Source organism: Telmatherina bonti, assembly GCF_933228915.1.
Source record: "Telmatherina bonti genome assembly, chromosome: 19".
In the NCBI taxonomy this organism is placed as follows: Eukaryota; Metazoa; Chordata; class Actinopteri; order Atheriniformes; family Telmatherinidae; genus Telmatherina; species Telmatherina bonti.
Window position 1 is genome coordinate 4274169 of NC_136617.1, and position 24619 is coordinate 4298787.

Genomic DNA, 24619 nt, shown 5'->3' on the forward strand with positions numbered 1-24619 from the left:
AATACAGAAAACCACTAGCTGGTTGTTTAGTCCTTCTGCAGTCGGACCACAGATCGGCCCGATCAGGACTCATCTCAGGGCCCGGCTCTGACCCTGTAGCATGAGGATCTCGGCCACCAGCATCTGTGGGTCCAGCTGCTCAGGAAACATGTTCATGGCTGTGTCCACCAGCTGGACACTGAAGATGGCGAGGAGCTTCTTCCGGACGACTTCTCGTTCCTCATTGGTCGGTCCTGATGGACAGTTCTGGTTTGGCAGGCTGGGGGGCCCTGGAGAATGGGGGATGCATGGGTTGGACCAGTGCCGTTGCTGCTGGGTAGGACAGACCTTGCGATTGTGAAAGTTTGCTGGCTGGCTGTATGCAGACCTGCATACAGGGTACCGAGACCAGGGGTACAGAGACCCAGGGTACAGAGACCCAGGGTACCGAGACGCGCCATAAGGGCTGAAGTCTGGGTGGAAAGGCGTTGTGCAGCCCAGCGGGCCATATGAGCAGCAGCTGCAGGACGCAGCTCTTGGAAGACAGTAATGCTGCAAGACGCTCCCATAGGATTGCTGATCACAGAGATTTGGTCCAGACTCCACTGGCTGACTGTCTATGGAGCCTAAACCAGAGTCCAGCGGCTCCTGGGAGCTGCCAAGCGGCATAGAGGCACGATCAGAGTGCTGAACGGCCTTCTTCAAAGGCCTCTTACGGGAGCAGCGAGCTCCTTTTACCTGAACCAGGTGGTTGTTGTTGTCCAACGAGGTGCCCTCATTTAACAGAGTCAATTTCTCAGACAAGTCTTTGACCAGCATGAGTCCGACCCCCAGACCGCCACCGGTGCAGGTTTGTTTCTGAGAGGCGGGCAGGTGATGGCAGCTGTAACTGGACTCGTCGGCCAGCATGCCTGTTGGCTGTTTGGCTTGCTCAAGATGGTGGAATTTACATTTCATCCCGAAAGTGCATTTCTTTCCTGTAAGATGAAGACAGCAGAGGAGTGTGGTAAGTTCTCCAGAAACTTTTAGTTTTGTCTTCGCTTTAACCGCGTATGTTGCTTCACTGGAAGTTCGAATCAAAATCAGAAAACTGGAAGTAAGATTACAGTAAAACTCTGATCTGACATTTCTATATGTGATATCTGAAATCTGATACGCTGGTCTACATCCTCCAGTCAATGTGTGTAATAATGTTACTTACTGTTAGCAGAAAATGCTAAAACTGCAGGCACCGACCTGATGTTTTGAAAATAATATGTAAATGTGCGATCTTAGAGGTAGCTGCTAACGCGAAAGCCAGCAGTGTTAGCATTAGCTGCAATAGTCAGAACTCGTGGTCTTTGTATTAGCAACTAACAAAAGACCCCCCAGACTTAGCTTTAGCTGCCAATGTGAGACTTTTTCAGTCTTAGCTTTAGCTGCTAATGTGAGACTCTGCTCTCCAAGCTTTAGCTGCTAATGTGAGACTCTGCTCTCCTAGCTTTAGCTGCGAATGTTAACACATTTCACTTAGTGGTGACATGTATAAGGTGGTACAACTGATATCAGACAGGAGGATTGTGATCCTACAGAGATTTCCTCACCATAAGGACACTGCTTCTGCGTCTTTGGAAACTTGCGGAGGAAGTTCTCCAGTGTTGGTCCGTGGCGGCCGAGAGGGTCATCCGGAGGCATAAACCTGAAATTCAAACATTCAGCTGAGAAAAACACCTTCACCTATCTTTTGAACCAGTCCATCAATGGGTTACTATACCAGGATGAGGACACACCGGGAAGGATGGACTCACTTGTCATTGACAAAGGAGTACATGAGCAGCCTCTCCTCGATGAAGCGCTTCCACTCCGGTCTCTCTTCCTGCAGGTCTCTGTACATGTCGTTGGACACGACGATGCCGTCAGACTCGAAGGCATGCTTGACGATGAAGCAGTCGTCGTTACAGACGACGCGTTTACCGGCGATGCGTCGGGATGGCGTGAACACCAGGATCTTCCTCTTCTCCAGGTCTCGCAGGATGTGCTGATCTGTGCAGCAAAGATGCAGAGATATGACCATGAATATGCAGTCACATTACTGGTTTTAGCTGATTTGTACCAATCACTTTTCGAAATTTTAGGCTGAAGGTGAAAATCTCTAAAATTCTGCAAGTCAGAACAGAAATTCTCACGTTCCAGGAAGCATTTGAACCTCGGTGTTTCCCTCAGACAGATCTCATCTCAACAAAACATGTTATGTGCACAACATACAAAGAGTCAGAAAAACCGAACAAGCCTAGAAACATGTTTCATCTTGTTGGCTTTATTTCATTATCTGGCACGTATCTGCTACAGGCGGCAGCAGCCTGGAAAGTCAGGAACGAGGATAAATATCTATCTATCTATCTATTTATCTATCTATCTATCTATCCTCAGTAAATCAAATACAATTCAATGAGAGCTAAAAGAAGAATAATTACATTTAATTTGATCAAAGACTGTGAGAAAATACCCGTACGTTGGACTCAGGAAGTGAAAGTTTCCAACTGCGGTTGGGGGAAATCTGGCAGGCCCAAGCGTGTTGTGAGGGTCTGCTGGGAACGTCTGGCTGAGTCCCCCGTCAGAGCGAGCTTCAACTCCCACCTTCAGCAGAGCTTCAACCATGTCCCGAGTGAGGCGGGGGACATTGAGTCCGAATGGGCTGTGTTCCGTGCCTCTATTGCTGAGGCGGCCGGCCGGAGCTGTGGCTGTAAAGTCGTTGGTGCCTATCGTGGCGGTAATCCCAGGACTCGTTGGTGGACACCAGCAGTGAGGGATGCCGTCAAGCTGAAGAAGGAGTCCTATCGGGCCTTCTTGGCCTGTGGGACTCTGGAGGCAGCTGATGGGTACCGACAGGCTAAGCGGCATGCGGCTTCGGCTGTTGCCGAGGCAAAAACTCGGGCATGGGAGGAGTTCGGCGAGGCCATGGAGAAAGACTTCCGGACGGCTTCGAGGAGATTCTGGTCCACCATCCAGCGGCTCAGGAGGGGGAAGCAGTGCTCCATCAATACTGTGTACAGTGGAGATGGGGAGCTGCTGACCTCAACTCGGGACGTTGTGGGTCGGTGGAAGGAATACTTCGAAGGCCTCCTCAATCCTACCAACACGTCTTCCGATGAGGAAGCAGAGCTGGTGGACTCAGGGGTGGACTCTCCTATCTCTGGGGCTGAAGTCGCTGAGGTGGTCAAAAAGCTCCTTGGCGGCAAGGCCCCGGGGGTGGATGAGATCCGCCCGGAGTTCCTTAAGGCTCTGGATGCTGTGGGGCTGTCCTGGCTGACACGCCTCTGCAGCATCGCGTGAACATCGGGGACAGTGCCGCTGGATTGGCAGACCGGGGTGGTGGTCCCCCTTTTTAAGAAGGGGGACCAGAGGGTGTGTTCCAATTACAGGGGAATCACACTCCTCAGCCTTCCTGGTAAGGTCTATTCAGGGGTCCTGGAGAGGAGGGTCCGTCGGATAGTTGAATCCCGGATTGAGGAGGAGCAGTGTGGTTTTCGTCCTGGTCGCGGAACAGTGAACCAGTTCTATACCCTCTTTGTGGACCTGGAGAAGGCATTCGACCATGTCCCCCGGGGGCTCCTGTGGGGGGTACTCCGGGAGTATGGGGTACCGGACCCCCTTGTACGAGCTGTCCAGTCCCTGTACGACAGGTGTCAGAGCTTGGTCCACATTGCCGGTAGTAAGTCGGATCCGTTTCCGGTGAGGGTTGGACTCCGCCAAGGCTGCCCTTTATCACCGATTCTGTTCATAACTTATATGGACAGAACTTCTAGGTGCAGCCGAGGTGTTGAGGGGATCCGACTTGGTGGCCTCAGGATTGGGTCTCTGCTTTTTGCGGATGACGTGGTCCTGTTGGCTTCATCTGGTCGTGATCTCCAGCTCTCACTTGAGCGATTCGCGGCCGAGTGTGAAGCAGCTGGGATGAGAATCAGCACCTCCAGATCTGAGACCATGGTCCTCAGCCGGAATAGGGTGGATTGCCCTCTCCGGGTCGGGGGTCAGGTCCTGCCTCAAGTGGAGGAGTTTAAATATCTCGGGGTCTTGTTCATGAGTGAGGGAAGGATGGAGCGTGAGATGGACAGACGGATCGGTGCGGCGTCTGCAGTAATGCGGACTCTGCGCCGGTCTGTCGTGGTGAAGAAGGAGCTGAGCCAGAAGGCGAAGCTCTCCATTTACCAGTCGATCTATGTTCCTACCCTCACCTATGGTCATGAGCTGTGGGTCGTGACCGAAAGAACCAGATCTCGTATACAGGCGGCTGAAATGAGTTTCCTCCGCAGGGTGGCCGGGCTCTCCCTTAGAGATAGGGTGAGGAGCTCAGTCATCCGGGAGGAGATCAGAGTAGAGCCGCTGCTCCTTCGCATCGAGAAGAACCAGTTGAGGTGGCTCGGGCATCTGGTCAGGATGCCTCCTGGACCTCCCTGGTGAGGTGTTCCAGGCACGTCCCTCTGGGAGGAGACCCCGGGGAAGACCCAGGACACGCTGGAGGGATTATATCTCTCGGCTGGCCTGGGAACGCTTCGGGATCCCCTCCGCAGAGTTGGCAAATGTGGCTGGGGAGAGGGAAGTCTGGGCTTCCCTGCTTAGGCTGCTGCCCCCGCGACCCGACCCCGGATAAGCAGCAGAAGATGAAGATGAAGAGGTTGGAGGAAATGCAGAAGACTTGCAGAGGGAACGAAAAGCTGAATCCCAGGTAGAGTCCTGGACTCGTACCTGTGATGGGAACATCTGGTCTTGGCTGCTGCTTCCTCCATGACGGAACAAAGACAGTTACATCGGTGTGGCCTCGGTCCAGGAAGAAGTTCATAGCCAGCTCGATTCCCAAACAGGAGAAAACTTCCTTGTTCCCGTGGCTGGAAGAGGGATGAGAAGCAATGATCCACAGCGCTGATCAATAAAGTTTTATTGGAAAACCTCCAAACAGAAGCACCATCTATTACACAGGTTGAGCCTGAATATGCATTAACATATTTGTAATGGAAGATGGTCCTTGAAGGACTTTCCAGAAATAGGACCATGAAGACTTTCTGTATTCTGTTCATAATAATAACAATAATAAAATAATAATAATAACAATTAAACAAATATAATAATAACAATAATGATAATCTCATGTGACATGACAGACAATAACCACAGACTGAATATAAAAGATGGGGATATTAAAAAGTATTAAAAAAAAGAGGATATTACAACATTGGCAATATTGATAATCTCAAAACTGTTCACTGACAGTGTGACACACCAGTACTTTAATGTAAATCCCACAGGTGAATTCATTTGCAGTAGGATGTAAATTTTTTGGAATCCAAATAAAAAAATCTGTATCACCACATCTGGTCCTTTATTCAATATCAGATCTTCAGTATTGCATATCCCCACAGAACCAAGGAACTGTGGGGGCAGTGTTGAGCACTATCACTGATTTATGGGCCACAAAAGGAACAAAGAAGAAAAACCTATAATGTATTTAATGGCTGCAGGCTCTTTCTGACAATGATCGTCATTGTTTGCTTGATACAGCTCAGTACTGGAGGTCACCACTAGGGGGTGGTACTTGGGCGAGTCTGTTCCCGTCCAATGGGGAGAAAAAAATCCTGTCATTGTGGAGGTCCAAGAGACACTCTTCAGAACTGTCTGCCTTTGTGTTGAGCTCTGTCTGCCTTTGTGTTGAGCTCTGACCTCGAGTTCATACTCTTATTCATATCATCTCCTCCAGCGTTTAAGTCAACTCAAAGATGCAACGTGTTACGTCACTTTAACACAGGCAGTCTATGTGGCGAACGCAGCCATGATGTGTACGCCGACATGATGCTAACATCAAGCATATGACGGCAGATGGGCTCAGACGTGACCTAGATGTAGCCCAGATGTTGCACAGATGGGCCCAGATGTGGCCCAGATGTAGCAAAGATGTGCTGAAATGTGGCCCAAATGTGGCCCAAATATAGATGTGGCCACATCTGGTCATTTTACATCCTTTTCGCCCCCGAATCTGACAGCTGAGGCTGAAACATCACGTCTCCATGGAAACGTCACGTCTCCATGGAAACGTGATGTTTCCATGGAAACATGATGTGATTGATTTGTAGACAAACTGAATGAATTAGACTAATTTTACTAATTAAATCTGCATTCAAACAGATTAATTCAGACGTTTTGACCTTTTTTCTCTGAAAATGGATTTGATCAATAACTTGATCATTGAAATTGTATAAACGATGAAAACAGCTTTTTAAATGATTGATTGGTTTAGACTTAATGAGGATTTATTCAGATGAAACACATGACCTTTTTAATAATAATCTTCTGGATCTGGATCAATCATCATTATTTAACTTATTGACCAACTTATTGAACTGATCGATCAGACGCTGAATGATCTATGAGAAGCTGTGACTGATCTTCTCACCTCATGGCCACGTTGCTGCCATCGATCACGACGCCTCTCAGAACATCTCTGCCTTCTTTTCCCTCTCTGCTCTCAGACGGCGCGGTGGTGAGGGGCAGCAGCATGGCGGGGCCCCCGGCAGAGACCTCCCCTCTGGGCTGCAGCGCTGATACGGTGGTCAGAGGCCGCCGCGTGTCGTCACGGCGGGCCCTGACCCTAACCAGCTCCCCCAGAACTTTGTCAGTGTCTACGTTGGGACCAAACTTCCTCCGAACAGCCTGAACCTGAGATGTGGAGTAGCCCAGCTTGTGGAAGAAGTCCAGCTGGGTCCCTGGGAGGTCCCGGGGGTCCGGACATGCCTCACTGGAATCCATAGTTTCATTGGTGGTTGTGGTATGGGGGAGGGGGGGGCGGGGTGGGAGGGCATACCCAGTCTGAGATGTTGGTTTCACTGGAGAAACTAACGTCTGTTTTCATCTCATCTCATCTCAGTAAGCGCTCACCTGGAACACATGATCAGTCACATGATCAATAACACCTCCATCAGTAACAATGACTCCTGATGTGTGAAAAATACAAGTTTTTAACATCTCTGAGTTTTCACATCTTTCTTATTGATTATTTCTGTATTGATGAAGTTTCCTTTTAAATGATATTTTCTTTGTGTCTTTATGTGTGATCAAAGCCATCATTATTTATTTATTTATGTATTCATGTATTTATTCTCCGTGGGGCAGTTGCCTCCATTTCCTGCTGTTTTTATATTTTCTTATGAAAAGATAATTCCTCTCCTGGTTCTGCTGGAACTTCCTGCTTCTATTCCCATTCATTTAGTTTCTACTCAGAGCTTCTGACCAGCAGTAAACACAGAATTAGTCTCTTTTATTTTTATATTTACATTATTTAATCCTTTCTCTCCGTTGGTTTTATCGCTCTACAAGGAAAGGCTAAAGAGAAACCGTCAGTAACATGAAAAACCTTTTTATAAGTTCACACATAAATCTCTGATATCAGAAATGTTCCTGAAGAAAATCTGTTCCCTCGCTCTTCCAGAAGTTTCTCTTCATCAGCCTGGAAATGAGCTGCTGTTTGCGTGAGAAGCTGAATATTTCGGAGGATAAATGAAATGAATTCTTTCTGATCTTTTACTTTCTGTGACTCTGGAACACAAACATTTATTGTTGTTGTTGTTTAGAACTAGTGGAAATGTTTTCTACTTTGTCGTTCAGTTTGGTGATTGTGGTGAATTTTAAGACTTATTAATTCTCATTTAAAAAGTTTTTTTGTTGCATTTAATGTTATGTTTTGATGCCATTTCTTTCAGCTCTTCTCTCAGATGAAACCAGCTGCACGTGCAGGATCCTTCACGCCACATCCATCTGAACTTTGACCTTCTGAGGACAGAAGAAAGGTGTTTTACCTGACAGGAAGACCCGGAGGAAGTCATGTCAGCTCGGTCCAGCTCGGTCCAGACCTCCTCCTGATTCAGCTGAAAGCCAGCAGGTGCTCCAGCTCGCACACCGTCTGATCGGAGCAGAAAGGCGGAAGAAGTTTTTCCTTTTCGTCCCGCAGCTTTCCAGTTATGCCACATTGTAGAAGCTCCTGTCATCACCGGCTCGCTGTGCAGGAGAGCACGAGGACACCGGGGCGGGGCCAAACAAACTCTGCATGTGATGGAGGCGACAGTGAGCCTGCAGGGGTGGAACGAACACACACACACACACACACACACACACACACACACACTGTTGAAATACCACCTTGTAACTTGACTGATTTTTCTGCCCAAGGCGTCAAATTATATGCAAATTCTGTGGCTGTGCCTCATAAAAAGGCACTAAAGACAGGAGAGGACATGTCAGAGAGATGCATCATCAGAGACAGAAAATCTGATGATGAGACGAAGCCTTCCGTCTTCTACACCTTCTGGACCACATTCAGGTCAAAGACTGAAGGACAGTCCAGCTTCGGGGGACAAATGCACATTTTTGGACATGTGGGTTAATAAAGAAAAAGTCCAGGTATCATGTAGCTAGTTTAAAATGGAAATGGATAAACAGACATATCCCACAATGATTCTTTCATAAACAAACCAGAGTTAGAAAAATAATGTCTGTTTTCAAATAAAAGTTATTCGATGACATCCAAGACAAAAAGAAGACATTGTCCCAGAACAATAGCCAACCATGTACCATGAGAAAGGGATTGAAGTGTGCATTGTGTGTATACATGCAATAACAAAAATACTGGAGTATGCCAACAGCAATACTAGTATAAGTTACATATAGTTAGAATAACCCTAATACTACTAATAGTAGATTACACACATAAAAAAACCCAATATTCATGCAAAGCCATGTGCAGATTTATATCCAAACTGGCTATGTTAGACTCAACACTGATGTCTATAATCATAAGCTATTAATAACAAACTATTATAATGAGAATGATTATTAGTAATATGTGTAATAATGGTTGTCTTGTAGCAGGCTCATTTAAACAATTTTTCAACAGCGAGTAGATATTAAAATAGAAAAATGTACTTGATTGAAGGAAATGTGATGTTAAATTGAGATTTGGGGTATTAAAGTGATAACAATAGAATACAAATAGGGTTAAGTAAAAACGTTTTTTTAGTTGTCTTTTAAAGCGCAGAAATGAAAACAAACTACATTACCCACAAGTCAACGGGAAGCTGCGCAGCCTCAGTTGGAGTCTACCTCATGACGCTGGTGTTGTTGTGTTAACCGGGTTTCAGCGCTGCTCCGGGTCGTCCAGCCGCGTCACAAAGTCTGTTTCGCAGTGATGTAGCGCTGAGCAGGGGGACTCCAGCCTGCTAGGACCGGTCCCAACCGCCCATGGTCCCGTCCTCCGGCCTGAGGACCGCGTGAAGCCGTTTGGTTCAACCGCTGAGCTAGCTAGCTAGCAGGCTAGCTTCGCGCTAACAGGCAGCCGTGAGTCTGAAATGTCCCACCTGTCGCACCTGTCGCCTCGGCCAGCTGTCTGACCTGCTGACCCCCACCCCGCCAGAGGAGAGGAAGCACCGCCGACATGTGGCAGACCGTCGCGCTCGCGCTGCTGGTCTTTGTGGCCACGCTGGTCTGCGTGCTGCTCTTCACGCTGTTTGGTGAGTCTGGACAAGTCCAGGAACAAGTGCTCTAACCTCTAACCCCTGACCTCTGACCCCTAACCCCCCCCCCCAGCTTCTTCATCCCTCCCAGATCCTCTGATGGTTTAGACTTGCTCCAGATCTGTTCCTAACACCTGTACCCAGGTGAGGCTGCAGGTGTGTGAAGTCCAGTTTAAACTGGTAGTAGACCAGCAGAACCTCCCTCATCATGGTCACCCAGTTTAAACTGGAAGTAGACCAGCAGAACCTCCCTCATCATGGTCACCCAGTTTAAACTGGAAGTAGACCAGTTTAAACTGGAAGTAGACCAGCAGAACCTCCCTCATCATGGTCACCCAGTTTAAACTGGAAGTAGACCAGTTTAAACTGGAAGTAGACCAGCAGAACCTCCCTCATCATGGTCACCCAGTTTAAACTGGAATTAGACCAGCAGAACCTCCCTCATCATGGTCACCCAGTTTAAACTGGAAGTAGACCAGTTTAAACTGGAAGTAGACCAGCAGAACCTCCCTCATCATGGTCACCCAGTTTAAACTGGAAGTAGACCAGCAGAACCTCCCTCATCATGGTCACCCAGTTTAAACTGGAAGTAGACCAGCAGAAACTCCCTCATCATGGTCACCCAGTTTAAACTGGAAGTAGACCAGTTTAAACTGGAAGTAGACCAGCAGAACCTCCCTCATCATGGTCACCCAGTTTAAACTGGTAGTAGACCAGCAGAACCTCCCTCATCATGGTCACCCAGTTTAAACTGGAAGTAGACCAGCAGAACCTCCCTCATCATGGTCACCCAGTTTAAACTGGAAGTAGACCAGTTTAAACTGGAAGTAGACCAGCAGAACCTCCCTCATCATGGTCACCCAGTTTAAACTGGAAGTAGACCAGTTTAAACTGGAAGTAGACCAGCAGAACCTCCCTCATCATGGTCACCCAGTTTAAACTGGAATTAGACCAGCAGAACCTCCCTCATCATGGTCACCCAGTTTAAACTGGAAGTAGACCAGTTTAAACTGGAAGTAGACCAGCAGAACCTCCCTCATCATGGTCACCCAGTTTAAACTGGAATTAGACCAGCAGAACCTCCCTCATCATGGTCACCCAGTTTAAACTGGAAGTAGACCAGTTTAAACTGGAAGTAGACCAGCAGAACCTCCCTCATCATGGTCACCCAGTTTAAACTGGAAGTAGACCAGCAGAACCTCCCTCATCATGGTCACCCAGTTTAAACTGGAAGTAGACCAGTTTAAACTGGAAGTAGACCAGCAGAAACTCCCTCATCATGGTCACCCAGTTTAAACTGGAAGTAGACCAGTTTAAACTGGAAGTAGACCAGCAGAACCTCCCTCATCATGGTCACCCAGTTTAAACTGGAAGTAGACCAGTTTAAACTGGAAGTAGACCAGCAGAACCTCCCTCATCATGGTCACCCAGTTTAAACTGGAAGTAGACCAGTAGAACCTCCCTCATCATGGTCACCCAGTTTAAACTGGAAGTAGACCAGCAGAAACTCCCTCATCATGGTCACCCAGTTTAAACTGGAAGTAGACCAGTTTAAACTGGAAGTAGACCAGCAGAAACTCCCTCATCATGGTCACCCAGTTTAAACTGGAAGTAGACCAGTTTCAACTGGAAGTAGACCAGCAGAACCTCCCTCATCATGGTCACCCAGTTTAAACTGGAAGTAGACCAGCAGAACCTCCCTCATCATGGTCACCCAGTTTAAACTGGAAGTAGACCAGTTTAAACTGGAAGTAGACCAGCAGAACCTCCCTCATCATGGTCACCCAGTTTAAACTGGAAGTAGACCAGTTTAAACTGGAAGTAGACCAGTTTAAACTGGAAGTAGACCAGCAGAAACTCCCTCATCATGGTCACCCAGTTTAAACTGGAAGTAGACCAGTTTAAACTGGAAGTAGACCAGCAGAAACTCCCTCATCATGGTCACCCAGTTTAAACTGGAAGTAGACCAGTTTAAACTGGAAGTAGACCAGCAGAACCTCCCTCATCATGGTCACCCAGTTTAAACTGGAAGTAGACCAGTTTAAACTGGAAGTAGACCAGCAGAAACTCCCTCATCATGGTCACCCAGTTTAAACTGGAAGTAGACCAGCAGAAACTCCCTCATCATGGTCACCCAGTTTAAACTGGAAGTAGACCAGTTTAAACTGGAAGTAGACCAGCAGAAACTCCCTCATCATGGTCACCCAGTTTAAACTGGAAGTAGACCAGTTTAAACTGGAAGTAGACCAGCAGAACCTCCCTCATCATGGTCACCCAGTTTAAACTGGAAGTAGACCAGTTTAAACTGGAAGTAGACCAGCAGAAACTCCCTCATCATGGTCACCCAGTTTAAACTGGAAGTAGACCAGTTTAAACTGGAAGTAGACCAGCAGAACCTCCCTCATCATGGTCACCCAGTTTAAACTGGAAGTAGACCAGCAGAAACTCCCTCATCATGGTCACCCAGTTTAAACTGGAAGTAGACCAGTTTAAACTGGAAGTAGACCAGCAGAAACTCCCTCATCATGGTCACCCAGTTTAAACTGGAAGTAGACCAGTTTAAACTGGAAGTAGACCAGCAGAAACTCCCTCATCATGGTCACCCAGTTTAAACTGGAAGTAGACCAGTTTAAACTGGAAGTAGACCAGCAGAACCTCCCTCATCATGGTCACCCAGTTTAAACTGGAAGTAGACCAGTTTAAACTGGAAGTAGACCAGCAGAACCTCCCTCATCATGGTCACCCAGTTTAAACTGGAAGTAGACCAGTTTAAACTGGAAGTAGACCAGCAGAACCTCCCTCATCATGGTCACCCAGTTTAAACTGGAAGTAGACCAGCAGAACCTCCCTCATCATGGTCACCCAGTTTAAACTGGAAGTAGACCAGTTTAAACTGGAAGTAGAACAGTTTAAACTGGAAGTAGAACAGTTTAAACTGGAAGTAGAACAGTTTAAACTGGAAGTAGACCAGCAGAACCTCCCTCATCATGGTCATCATCCAGGAAAAAGTTCCTGTTTCATACTGGTTTCCAGTCACGTCCCACTGTGAACACACCTACCCACTTTATTTATGAAGCATCTTTTAAAAATCAGAACGTCTCCAAAGTGCTGCTCAGAGGCAAATACCACAAAATAAAATAATATATTCATAAAATAATAGGAACAGAAAAAACATTTAAAACTAGAACCAGTTATTATTGAAATAACAGCAATTGTGAATTCCCATTTATTGAATTATGCTGAATGATTGAAATGAAATTGCATAAGTATAAGAAATTGAAAGAAAAAAAAAAAAAGTACAACTGACATTTTTTTCTAATTGCCCCACATCAGGATTGAACCCATGACCTCCTGTATTGAAACACACTGACTTACTCACTGCACCACTAGCACTTCTACTTTCACCTTGGAAAAAGTGTTGTAATCTTTTCCAATTGGGATGGGAACGCCTTTTTTTCCACGTCCAGCAGGGTGGAATTAGCAGGATTGCAGAAACGTGTGTGAGGTTGAACTAAACTCCAGTGAAGATGTGACAGACTTTGTTCAATGTGAAAAACTTTGTTTAATGTGTTTAAGATTTATCAAAGTGTTGAAATGTTGCAGGGAGCATTGTTGGAACAAATCCTTCATATTTAACAGACATTTGGAAATAAATTCCTTTTATCCTGGAAGTGTGCAGCTGAGACCAACAGTTCACATTGAGCAGTCTGCAGAACTGCACGTCATCACACAAGCATCAGCCGACAAACGACAACGGAGCTATATGTTAAATGCATTTGAACCAGTGCCTTGTATGTGTACCTGTGTACCGGTGCACAAAATGGACCAATCGCTGAGCTGAATTCCTTTTTGTCCAATCACTGGAGAGGATTTTAACATTGGGATGGGGGGCAGAGTTCAGGACGGACTACGTAGTCTGGTCCCTTCTAGTCTTCAGTCTCGTCTCAGGCACCACAAGCTGGGACTGGTGTGTGAACTGGGGTGTAAATAAGGAGGCACTGGGTAACGTACTGAGGGTTCAGTCCATTTAAAGCTTTAAAAACAAACTAAGATCATAAAATCAGTTCTGAAACGTCCAGGTGGAGAGAAGCTAAACATGTGGTCATGTTTTCTGGTCCCAGTTAGAAGTCGTGCAGCAGAATTCTGGACGACTGCGAGCGTGAGAGAGCGTGTTGGTGGATACCTACAGAGAGACCGTTACAGTCGTCCCGTCCAGAAGAAATAAAAGCACAACTGGTTCCAGAACATGAAAACATAGAAAAGCTTTCACTTTTCATAACAGACCCAGGAGATAAAAACTGTAAAACAAAGCTCCGACACGGCAGAGGAAGGTCTGAAACTCTAGTTAGACACAGGAAAATCTGTTATTGTTTCCAGTGTTTGTGTTTCCTGCGTCAGTAATCGCCGTCTCCTCGTCCTCAGGCTGGTACGTCGTCTGGCAGCTCTTCCTGTCCAAGTTCAAGTTCCTGCGCGAGCTCATCGGTGACGCCGGGACGCCGCAGGCCGAAGCTCAGCCGTCCCAACCCAGGAGCGAGCGGCCGGCCAGCGCCGTCACACGCACCCGGAGCCGCACCGCACGCCAAAGACTGGCCTCCCCTGAAGCCGCCTCGGAGACGAGCCGCTGATCACATGACCCCCGCTTCACGCCAACGCCACACTACGCCAGGATAGCTAGCCTTCCTCCTCCTCCTCCTCCTCACCGGGACGCTTCAACCTGACCTCCTGGTTGAAAGGGAAACACCGTCTTCACACGACCAGCTGCTTCCTGCCCCCCCACCCCACGCACCGGGGGTCAGAACCCGCATCACGGGGCGGCCATTATTACCCGACAACTATAATGTCTGTAAGACATGAAAGTGAGAAGACGTCCTGCGGGAGGCGGGGGGGCACACCGCTTTGTACGGGAGGAGAAGGGGCGACACCACGTCCTACAGGAGGGGGCAACGCCACGTCCTGCATCCAGTTTTCCACTACGAGACGGAGGAACCGTTCAGGACAGTGTTGGTGTTGAGACTCAGAAAAGGCAGCAAACGGTTCTCCGTGCCTGAATGGTCATGTGACCGGCTTGTCCTCCAGCAGCGTGTCCGCCGCCAGCGGCCCAGTCAGGCATTTTCTCACCGTGTCTCAGTGGAGCTTTAACTTCTAATAAATAACCTCAGAAACACCATCTGGTTTCACTGCTTCAGTCCTCCAAACTCTTCTTCTCTGCTCCGGAGAAGAACCCCCCCCCCCTTAAAATGAGTTTCTGCATAAAATGTGAATAAAAACTGGATCTCATCAGGTCATGTTTTATTCCCAGAAGAAGATAAACAACACATCAGATGATGAAAGTGACACATTTTATCATTTTATATTTGCACTGTACAATTTGAGAAAATCTGAAGGAATCTCTGTATGCTTGGGTCGTGTGATGTCTGCATTAAAAGCATGATTCTGCTGGAAATCCCAGCATGGACTCAGGAAGACATCCAGAAATCATGGTGAAATATAACAAAGTGCAGGTTTTCATCATCTGACGTGTTTCTGTTCCGTTTACTCAGCTATTGTGGAAAGATAAAAATAAAGTGAAAGGGAGGGGTGTGTCATGTTCCCTTGGTGGATCAGGAAGCAGAAGACTTCTGACACTTTTTGTGGGTTTTTTTTGTGTGTGGGGGGGGGGGTTATTTGACTTATTCTCTTATTCCAAATGCAAAATGAGCTTGTTTTAATTGTATTAATTTCATATTATTGGAATAATTTTTTTGTTTACTTTCAAAACCGTTTTTTTCCGACTTGGATCAATTTAAAGTATTTTGTTGAGCTAATTCTTACTTTTGTTTTTATTCTTTTTGCAAGATTTGTTTTCTGTATATTAGTAAATTATTCCTGTTTTATAAATGACCAAAAAGTTTAAATAACTTTTATGTATTTTAATTGATTAAATATTGAGGGAAGTTTGCGGTCGGCGGCGCGGTGAACCGAGGATTCAACCAATCGCATTCTGTCTTACTTGATCTTCCAACCAATGGAAAGCCTCCATTGGGCCCTGTGACGCGTGCAGGGTTGTTCGTGGCAGCGAGGCGCAGATCATGTCGGAATGCGTGGATTTTATGGTTTTCTGCTGAGTTCCGAGTCTCGTCGCGATGAGCAGCGTCTGCAGGGAGGTCGTCACGCTGCAGCTGGGACATTACGCCAACTTCGTGGGAACCCACTGGTGGAATTTACAGGTGAGAAGCAGGCTAAAGCTAAGGTAACTGGCTAGGATAGCTCCACGTGAGTTTGTGGAACTGGGAGCTGTTGGGTTCCTGCTGGTTTTAACTGGTTCTGTGTTGGTGTGCTAATTGTAGTGATGGAGACAGAACCTGGAAAAACTTCCTGATGCTAAGTTAGCGCCCCAGATCCATCATCCTAAAGTTCAGATGGATTTTATTCTGATTAAACACGAGATAAATAAATACACAGCTTTTTACTGGTTTGTTCCTTTAAAACACCATGAAAGACCCAGAGGATAATATTAAAGGGTTTGTTTTTGTATTTTTTAGAGGATAAAGTTTGATGTTTAAACGGAACTTCAGACTCTTCAGGTCCCCCAGTTTATTAGTTTCATCTGAGAAGCAGCAAAGATGCCCGGAAAACAGCTGATTCCCTGCTAGCTGTTACAGCTAGCAGGGAATCAGCTGTTAGGCTGTTAGCTGATTCCCTGCTAGCTGTAAATGCTAGCTGTTAACCGATTTTCCTGTTAGCTGTTAGGTGTTAGCGGCTAGCTCTTAGCATGCTTCAGCATGGAGGCAGAAACACCCGCAGGACCAAAGAAGAAGATCCATCGACAGCAGGCTGAAGCCTCATCAGAACTGGTCTCCATGGAAACATGTCTTCAAGAAGCCAGAACAGGCTGAAGGTCACATGAACCAACAACTGGACTGAAGATCAGAAGAAACGGGTTCGATGGAGGGACAGATCCTCCCCAGAACCAGGACCTGAACCAGTCTGAAGGGGGCAGGGGGGACCCATCCTCCCCAGAACCAGTTCCTGGAAAGTCCTTGAAGGGTCCTAGAAACCTGGCGGGAAGCTTCTTCAGACTGGGATGAAGAATAAAAATATTTTCAGACCTGGACCTGGTTCTGGTTGTGACTGGGATCCTGGTCTAGAGTCATGTCGGACAGCGTTGCGTGACGGGATGCGGTGTGTCTGGTTGCAGGATGCGTGTTTGTCCTACGACCCCGAGTCGCCACCAGGCGAGATCCAGAGTGACGTGGTGTTCCGTGAAGGCCAGACTCTGGGCGGACACGTCACCTACACGCCGCGACTCATCGTCATGGATCTCAAAGGTAACACCACCCTCTCCTGGTTCACCTGTCGGCTCAGGTGAGTCCTGGGTAGTTGGTCATACACACTGGGGGGGGGTGTCCAAACAGCCCCAGTAGAGGGTCCAAACCGGCCCCTGATGATGTCGTGCTTCTGGACAGGAAGTCTTCGGACTCTCAGGCAGGAAGGAAGTCTGTATGACGCGGGAAAGGACACGTCGGCCATCACCTGGTAAGCAGCGTCTCCATGTTGCCGCTCTCTGATTGGACCGCGAGCTGTTCTGGGTTTTAAAACGGGCTTTTTTCAGGGAGGGAAGCCTGGTGATGCACAAAGAAAGTCCTCCAGTCAAGAACTCCTTCCTGGAAGACCTGGACAAGCTGGACGTGAGTATTTCACTTCTGAGCAAACCGAAGCGCCGCAGGTTGGTCCTCATCCTGACCTCTGTTTCCAGGCCGGGGAGATACTGGCGGAAGCAGACTTTTCCTCTGAGTCGGGTAAGCAACCGGACCTGTGTGGGCTGACCAAGGCTGACATGCTGAGTGAAACTGTGGACATGTCCCACCAGCAGGTGCCGTGAGCGTGGAGACGGTGAACGGACGTCTGGCTCGGGTCCAGAAGGGCTACACGCTGGAGGGCAGCGTGAAGGTGTGGTCCGACTTCCTGAGGATCCACCTGCACCCCCGCACCATATCCGTCATCCACCAGTACAACCATGACGGGTACGGACTCAGAAACACCTTCAGAGCCCGCTTTGAGGGGGGTCCAGCTCTGCTCCAGCAGTCAGTCCCGTTAAACACGCAAAATATGCTAATGACATGCAAATTAGATGCTAAACACAAGATTTCTAAATAAACAATTCCAGAAATTCAGTCCAGCTTTATTGATACAAGTTTTACTGATTTGGTCCAGTTTAATCTGGTTCACTCCAGTTAGGGCAAATCCAGGACATGATCCACATTACCCCTGTATAGTCCAGTTCTCAGTCCCCTTTGGTCCAGTTCCCAGTCCAGTGTGGTCCAGACCATAGACTGTATATAAAGAGATGGACGGAGCCTCCATGACGTCACCCGTAGGTTTCTGAAGAGCTGAATTGAAGCTCGGTGGGCGGTTCCTACCATCACCATCTTGGCAGCGTCATGCGCGTCGTCTCACCCGGAAAATACAAATATGGGAAAAGAGGTGGAGCTGAGAGGGGTGGATGATTGACATCGAGCGAACTCCGAGCTTTCTGTAGCTAAGAGCTAACCGAGCTAACCCGGAGATAACACGAGCTAACCCGGAGATAACAGGAGCTAACCGAGCTAACCCGGAGATAACAGGAGCTAACCGAGCTAACCCGGAGATAACGGGAGCTAACCGAGCTAACCCGGAGATAACAGGAGCTAACCGAGCTAACCCGGAGATAACAGGAGCTAACCGAGCTAACCCAGAGATAACAGGAGCTAACCGAGCTAACCCGGAGATAACAGGAGCTAACCGAGCTAACCCGGAGATAACAGGAGCTAACCGAGCTAACCCGGAGATAACAGGAGCTAACCGAGCTAACCCGGAGATAACAGGAGCTAACCGAGCTAACCCGGAGATAACACGAGCTAACCGAGCTACCCCGGAGATAACAGGAGCTAACCGAGCTAACCCGGAGATAACACGAGCTAACCGAGCTAACCCGGAGATAACACGAGCTAACCAGCAAACGGAGGTAAGCGGGCTAAAGTAGGGTTGGGCGATATGACCTTTTTAGTAATATCCCAATATGTTTATGGCATGTCACGATATACGATATATATCTCGATATTAATTCAAGGCTAAGGTAAATGCTTTGGTGCATACAGTCACATCAGTAAGATGATTTTGTGTCTCCATTAAAACATAATTGTTCATACTGCATTAAGATATGCTGATTTTAAACATTCAAGCCAAAAGGATGAAATTGTAACGAAGCAAATTGATCAAAACCATATTTATTGAACAGTTAAAGCAGTGGCAGAAACATGTCATTTTAAAACAAAATAAAGTGCCTTTGCATGATATAATAAATGCAACGTATGAAAATAGGTGCTCTAGGGGGGACTTTTCAAATGATGAACTATTATAAGGCTTTGCTTTATGGATACGTTTCTGAGTTGTCGTGTATTTTTTAATCGCAGAGTTTAGCGTAGAAATCAGTCTTATAATCCAGGCAGAATGTCCTCGTATCGTCTCCAATAAACGGCTTCAGACAGCTTTTAATTCAGGATTTGATTCCCACTGCTTTCTGTACTTTCTAGAGACATGAGGAGCTAGATAAATATGCTTGTGTCACACACAGTGGATGAGGTGAGTAAGCGACAGAGGCTGTGAATGTAATCAAATAGAATTATTATTTTTGCGTGACGTGAAAAACTTTGTAATTTCCGTCCCACTCTGTAATCCAGAGCGGGATCAGTGGCGGATTTGGCTGTTCATTGTGACTGTAGGTGGAGTCGTGCAGGTGTCCTCTCTGCTCCTCTGACTGGCTGCAGCTGCAGCCGGAGCGACTGAGTGCTTTAGGATGGGGAGAGACTCTCCTTCTGACAATAACTTTACAATATGCGCTTTAAAGTCAGTCGCCAAAACACCAGGAAAGTCTCCAATCACTCCTGTAAAAGTCGCTAGATTTGTCGCTAGTCGCTTTTCACAAGAAGTTGCCAGATTTAGCGAGAAAGTGGCTCCACGCTGCCTCTCATGACGTAGCACGTAGCTCACGTTATGTACGTAACGAGGTGCGCTTGCTTTAACTCTCTGTGCAAAGCAGTGCAGAGTCGAGGAGGAGGGAGGAAACCCCGCCCACAGCTAAAAACACCTGCGTGACAACAGGATACTCCAATATGACGAATATAGACATTTTCTATATCGCACAGGGGACTAGCCACGATATCTCTTGTATATTCGATATATCACCCAGCACTAGGCTAAAGCTAAGTCACGTTGTTAATTGGCTAAAAACCGCGGTTGTTCTACGTTCTTCTGACTTGAAGCGGGAGATCGGGTACCTGTCAATCAAAAGGACACGCCCCTAAATATGCCGAACTTTGAGATTAAAGTACTTTTAAACGGGCGAGTTAGAAAAAAATTCACTCCCCCCACAGTTGTCATGAAGGTAAACCTGACCTATTAAACCTAAAGTGGATTTTTGTACCAGGCTGTAAACATGTTTATTTCTGCTGTAAACATGTTTATTCCTGCTGTAAACATGTTTATTTCTGCTGTAAACATGTTTATTTCTGCTGTAAACATGTTTATTTCTACCGTGAAGTTGGTCTTTTTAACATGGGAGTCTATGGGGATTTGCTCTGTTTTGAAGCCCCTAGTGGTTGAAGGGGGAACTGCAGTTTTATGCACTTCTGCATAGGCTTCACTTTTAACCGCCGGAGGTTGCCGCTTGGTCCAGACCCCAGTTTAGTCCAGTTCCCAGTTTGGTCCAGTTCCCAGTCCCCTTTGGTCAAGTCCCCGTCTCCTTTGGTCCAGTTCCCAGTCCAGTTTGGTCCAGCTTCCTGTCCCATTTGGTCCAGTTCCCAGTCCAGTTTGGTCCAGCTTCCTGTCCCATTTGGTCCAGTTCCCAGTCCAGTTTGGTCCAGCTTCCTGTCCCATTTGGTCCAGTTTGGTCCAGCTTCCTGTCCAGTTTGGTCCAGCTTCCTGTCCCATTTGGTCCAGTTTGGTCCAGCTTCCTGTCCAGTTTGGTCCAGTTCCCAGTCCAGTTTGGTCCAGCTTCCTGTCCAGTTTGGTCCAGTTCCCAGTCCAGTTTGGTCCAGCTTCCTGTCCAGTTTGGTCCGGTTCCCAGTCCAGTTTGGTCCAGCTCCCAGTCTCCTTTGGTCCAGTTCACAGTTTGATACAGTTCCTTTGGTCCAGTTCACAGTTTGATACAGTTCCCAGTCCCCTTTGGTCCGGTTCCCAGTCCAGTTTGGTCCAGTTCCCAGTCCAGTTTGGTCCAGTTCCCAGTCTGGTTTGGTCCAGTTCTTTTTGGTCCAGTTCTCAGTTCGCAGTTTGGTCCAGTTCCCAGTCCCGTTGGGTCCCGTAGTGTAGAATCCTGATGGTCTCCGCGACCCTGCAGAGTAAACTGGACCGGGTCTGGTTCTGTGTCCGACAGGGAGGCGCACCGTCTGGAGGCCTTCGGCCAGGGAGAGTCCGTCCTGCAGGGACCGCTGCTGGACGAGCTGGAGGACAAGCTGCACTTCTACGTGGAGGAGTGTGATTATCTCCAGGTAACCTCGTTCTCCTTCCTCCCTTTTTTTCCTCTTCCTGGCGGTCTTCCTTTCTGACACGCTGGTTCTGGTTTCAGGGTTTCCAGGTCTTTTGTGACCTGGCTGATGGATTCTCCGGTCTGGGTTCGAAGGTCACAGAGATGCTGCAGGACTCTTACGGGGGGCGGGGTCTTCTGACTTGGGGTATGGCCCCCGTCAGCCATCCCGGTTCGGTGAGTGATACTCCGGTTGGTTTCTCACTGGTTTCTAAAAACCAAGTTCTGAAAGGAGTTCCTCTCTGCCGATCCAGACTCCAGTCAAGGACCTGTACCACCTTCTGAACTGGACTCTGGGGACGGTCCACATGGCCACTAACAGCTCTCTGTTCTGCCCGCTGACCCTGCGTGGAGGCCTGGGCCGGCGTCCCGGTTGTCCTCCAGAGTTCCGACATCTGACCTATGACGTGAGTCCAGTTCCAGACCTGGAGGTTTCTCCGGTCTACGTGGATCTCATCTGGGTTTCTGTCCCCGTCCTCAGCCCTCCTTGTGGTACCACTCCAGCTCGGTCCTGGCATTGGCCCTGGACGCCGTCACGGCGCCGTACAGGCTGAGGACCAACGCCGTCCCCATGTGGCAGGTGGCGGACACGCTGGCCGTGTCTGGCAGGAAGGTTGGTCACCGTCGGATCCTCCTGAATCTGGATCTTCAGAGGTCCCATAACTCTGCTTTACCTTCCAGGTCGCGGCGGCGTACGGCGCCGTCCCGTTTCCCATGATGCATGGCTCCTCTCTCCCCGACGCCCTGAGCGCCTGCGCTGCAGAGTTGCCATGGAGACCCCTGTCGGCCTGTTGCGAGGCGGGCGGCAGCCGTTGCTACGGACAGTGGACGACACTGAAGGGCTTCGAAGGCCAGAAACTCATCAGGTCTGGGTCTCGAACGAGTCCTCAGATGTAACGAAACCACGTGATGGAAACAAAAACGTTGTTTTTTTATCTCCGCCAGCCGCCCGTCTCCGGGGATCAAACCACCGACTCCGCTGCACAGCCTCCACAGCGGCAAGGACGTCCTGTCCGCCTACGTCTCCTCCTTCTACCCGTCGTCTCCGCTGTGAGTCTGATCAGCTGATGTCTCGCTCGGCGGGTGTGTTGGTCTTCATCGTGTCTTACTGTCGTCTCAGGGTGGTCCAGCTGGTGTCCAGCCCCTGCCGGCTGACTCCGCCCTTCCCTCAGATCTTCAGCCCCTCGCTTGGCCCTCGCGGCTGCCTGCAGACCCCGCCCCCGCCGCCAGGCTGTGAGTCTTTACTTCCTGTTCACCTCCTTCAGGGTCCGCCCAGATTCTCCAACCATCTCGTCTCTGCAGCTCCGTCTCCGCTCGTCTCCTCTGTCCCCGTCATGACGTCTCTGCAATCGGGGCCCACCATCGAACCCTGGCTCTCTGAGCTGCATCGTGCCGCCACCGCCTTCGACATTCGTCGTGTGGCGCCCAGCTTCTTCTCCCAGGGACCCGAGATGGCCGACTTTCAGGACGCCCTGGAGCAGCTGCGTCTGCTGGCCAGACGTTACCGTGACGACAGCGGCGGTGTGATGCGGTCCTCCTCAGAGGATGACGATGACGAGTGAGAGTCTGTCTGGAAGGACGGAATGAGTTCAGGAGGTCCAGGTTCTCCTCGGGTTTATCTGGCTGATGGCGCTTAATCTAACGAGACGCTAGCTGGAAGCTAATGGGATGTTAGCTGAAGCTAAAGAGACGCTAGCTGAGGCTAGCGGGATGCTAGCTGAAGCTAATGAGATGCTAGCTGAAGCTTGCGGGATGTTAGCTGAAGCTAACGAAATGTTAGTTAAAGATAATGGAATATAAGGTGAAGCCAAATAGATGCTAGCTGAAGCTAATGGAATATAAACTGAACCTAACGAAATGCTAGCTGAAGCTAACGTTCTGTTAGTTTGTGGTGCAGATTAAAAACCTGGAGTTTCTCTTCAGACTGAAGTTCCTCAAAAACCTCCAGCGTTTCTCAGAGACCTGAAGAGACTGATTTCTGGATGTGTGGAGGATCTGGTTTTGGGATTTTACACTGTTGTGTTTGAACACAGATTTAAATCTAAATCATGTTTTACATATATGACGAGACCTCTGCGTGTTCCTGAACCTGTCGCCATGGTAACCAGAGTCAGATGCTTTGAACCCTGCAGTCCAGCCAGCGGCCTTCCTGGACGGATCTGGTTCCTGATTAGGTAGAAACCTGGTTCTGCTCTGGTGGGTCGGGGGAACGTCCTGCGAGTTGAGGTTTTTCTGCGACATCTAACGGGTCCGCTTCAGTTTGACCAATTTCCTGCTTCAATGCTCCTGGCTTGAGTCTGACGGAGCAGGAAAGCTCTGAAACCTGCAGGCCGGTGGCCCCTGTCCGTCCATCTGACGGCTGGTCAGGTTTTCTGTTGTTCCTCCGTTAAGATGGAAATGTTCTGGAGGGAGAACTAGAAACTTTGACCTTTACCATGAGGTTTTGAGCCGTACGGAACCAAAGGCTGTCCTGTCTGTGATTGGTTAGGAAATGGAGAAGTCTGATGGGCTCTTGACCATGCATGTGGAGTAAACCTGCATCATCGCTCTGCTGGGTGCCTCGACATTCGCTGTGCTCTTCAGTCCACATGTACCTTCACATGGAAATAAATGTTTTTTATGATGTAAACATGAATAAAGTTACTATTGACATACAAACGTGTGTCATCCAGCTCTTGTTGGCGGTTAGGAAGTGTGTTTGGCCCATGTGGTTTTCATCCAGAAAGTATCCTGCAGCAGCTGAAGCCTTCCGTAACAGGCAGCAGCATCATTTCAGCCTGTCACATGATCAGGCTGAAGCCCTGATTGGTGGAAAGTTTAACCCATCCAGCATCCTGACGGCTGACGTGTTCTGCTTATCTTCCAAGAGGAGTCCATGGATACAAGACACCGAGGGAATAAACAACATCATCTGTTACGTCTCCAATATCACCAGGAAAGACAGATGGTCGTCTTTTCTTTCAGTAGACTCTGAAAAACAGCTAAACTGCTAAGCTAGTAGCAGCGGTTTAGAGTGTGCATCATAGACTGTATAAAGAGATGGAGGCAGCCTCCGTGACGTCACCCGTAGGTTTCTGAAGAGCTGAATTGAAGCTCGGTGGGCGGTTCCTACCGTCGCCATCTTGGCAGGGGCATGCGTGTCGTCTCGCCCGGAAAATACAAATATGGGCAAAGAGGTGGAGCTGAGAGGGTCATGGTGGATGATTGACATCGAGCAAACTCCGAGCTTTCTGTAGCTAAGAGCTAACCGAGCTAACCTGCAGATAACAGGAGCTAACCAGCTAACGGAGGTAAGCGGGCTAAAGCTAAGTCGCGTTGTTAACTGGCTTAAAGCCACGGTTGTTCTATGTTCTTCTGACTTGAAGCGGGAGATCGGGTACCTGTCAATCAAAAGGACACGCCCCTAAATTTGCCGAACTTTGAGATTAAAGTACTTTTAAACGGGCGAGTTAGAAAAAAATTCACTCCCCCCACAGTTGTCATGAAGGTAAACCTGACCTATTGAACCTAAAGTGGATTTTTGAACCAGGCTGTAAACATGTTTATTTCTGCTGTAAACATGTTTATT

General features: G+C 48.3%; 3 protein-coding genes across 4 annotated transcripts; 2 read left to right on the forward strand and 1 right to left on the reverse strand.

Annotated features, from left to right (window-relative positions):
* Nucleotides 1-69: 69 nt before the first annotated feature.
* zc3h12ab (zinc finger CCCH-type containing 12Ab) lies at nucleotides 70-6756 on the reverse strand (the record flags this gene model as incomplete). Its single annotated transcript, XM_079259234.1, has 5 exons — nucleotides 70-956; nucleotides 1563-1657; nucleotides 1767-2001; nucleotides 4705-4844; nucleotides 6404-6756. The coding sequence occupies 5 exons, from the start codon at nucleotides 6754-6756 to the stop codon at nucleotides 70-72; spliced, it is 1710 nt and encodes a 569-aa protein (XP_079115360.1).
* A 2344-nt stretch (nucleotides 6757-9100) lies between these two features.
* smim13 (small integral membrane protein 13) lies at nucleotides 9101-14781 on the forward strand. Its single transcript, XM_079258552.1, has 2 exons — nucleotides 9101-9509; nucleotides 13935-14781. The coding sequence occupies exons 1-2, from the start codon at nucleotides 9434-9436 to the stop codon at nucleotides 14135-14137; spliced, it is 279 nt and encodes a 92-aa protein (XP_079114678.1). The 5' UTR covers nucleotides 9101-9433; the 3' UTR covers nucleotides 14138-14781.
* A 777-nt stretch (nucleotides 14782-15558) lies between these two features.
* Nucleotides 15559-23812, forward strand: msto1 (misato mitochondrial distribution and morphology regulator 1). 2 transcript variants are annotated; one of them, XM_079258545.1, is made up of 14 exons: nucleotides 15559-15718; nucleotides 16690-16819; nucleotides 16958-17027; nucleotides 17104-17179; nucleotides 17248-17290; nucleotides 17362-17515; nucleotides 20902-21016; nucleotides 21094-21228; nucleotides 21306-21458; nucleotides 21533-21664; nucleotides 21733-21917; nucleotides 21997-22101; nucleotides 22172-22284; nucleotides 22354-23812. In XM_079258545.1, the coding sequence occupies exons 1-14, from the start codon at nucleotides 15635-15637 to the stop codon at nucleotides 22611-22613; spliced, it is 1755 nt and encodes a 584-aa protein (XP_079114671.1). In that variant the 5' UTR covers nucleotides 15559-15634; the 3' UTR covers nucleotides 22614-23812. The 2 variants fall into 2 exon arrangements, with proteins under 2 accessions (XP_079114671.1, XP_079114672.1); XM_079258546.1 differs by having other exon boundaries at nucleotides 15580-15718; nucleotides 16690-16856.
* Nucleotides 23813-24619: the final 807 nt, after the last annotated feature.

Coding starts and splice junctions, on each gene's coding strand:
- smim13 (XM_079258552.1), top strand. CDS start 9,434: ATGTGGCAGACCGTCGCGCTCGCGCTGCTGGTCTTTGTGGCCACGCTG. Junction 9,510..13,934: donor GCTGCTCTTCACGCTGTTTG/GTGAGTCTGGAC, acceptor CCTCGTCCTCAG/GCTGGTACGTCGTCTGGCAG.
- msto1 (XM_079258545.1), top strand. CDS start 15,635: ATGAGCAGCGTCTGCAGGGAGGTCGTCACGCTGCAGCTGGGACATTAC. Junction 21,017..21,093: donor AGGAGTGTGATTATCTCCAG/GTAACCTCGTTC, acceptor TTCTGGTTTCAG/GGTTTCCAGGTCTTTTGTGA. Junction 22,102..22,171: donor TTCTACCCGTCGTCTCCGCT/GTGAGTCTGATC, acceptor CTGTCGTCTCAG/GGTGGTCCAGCTGGTGTCCA.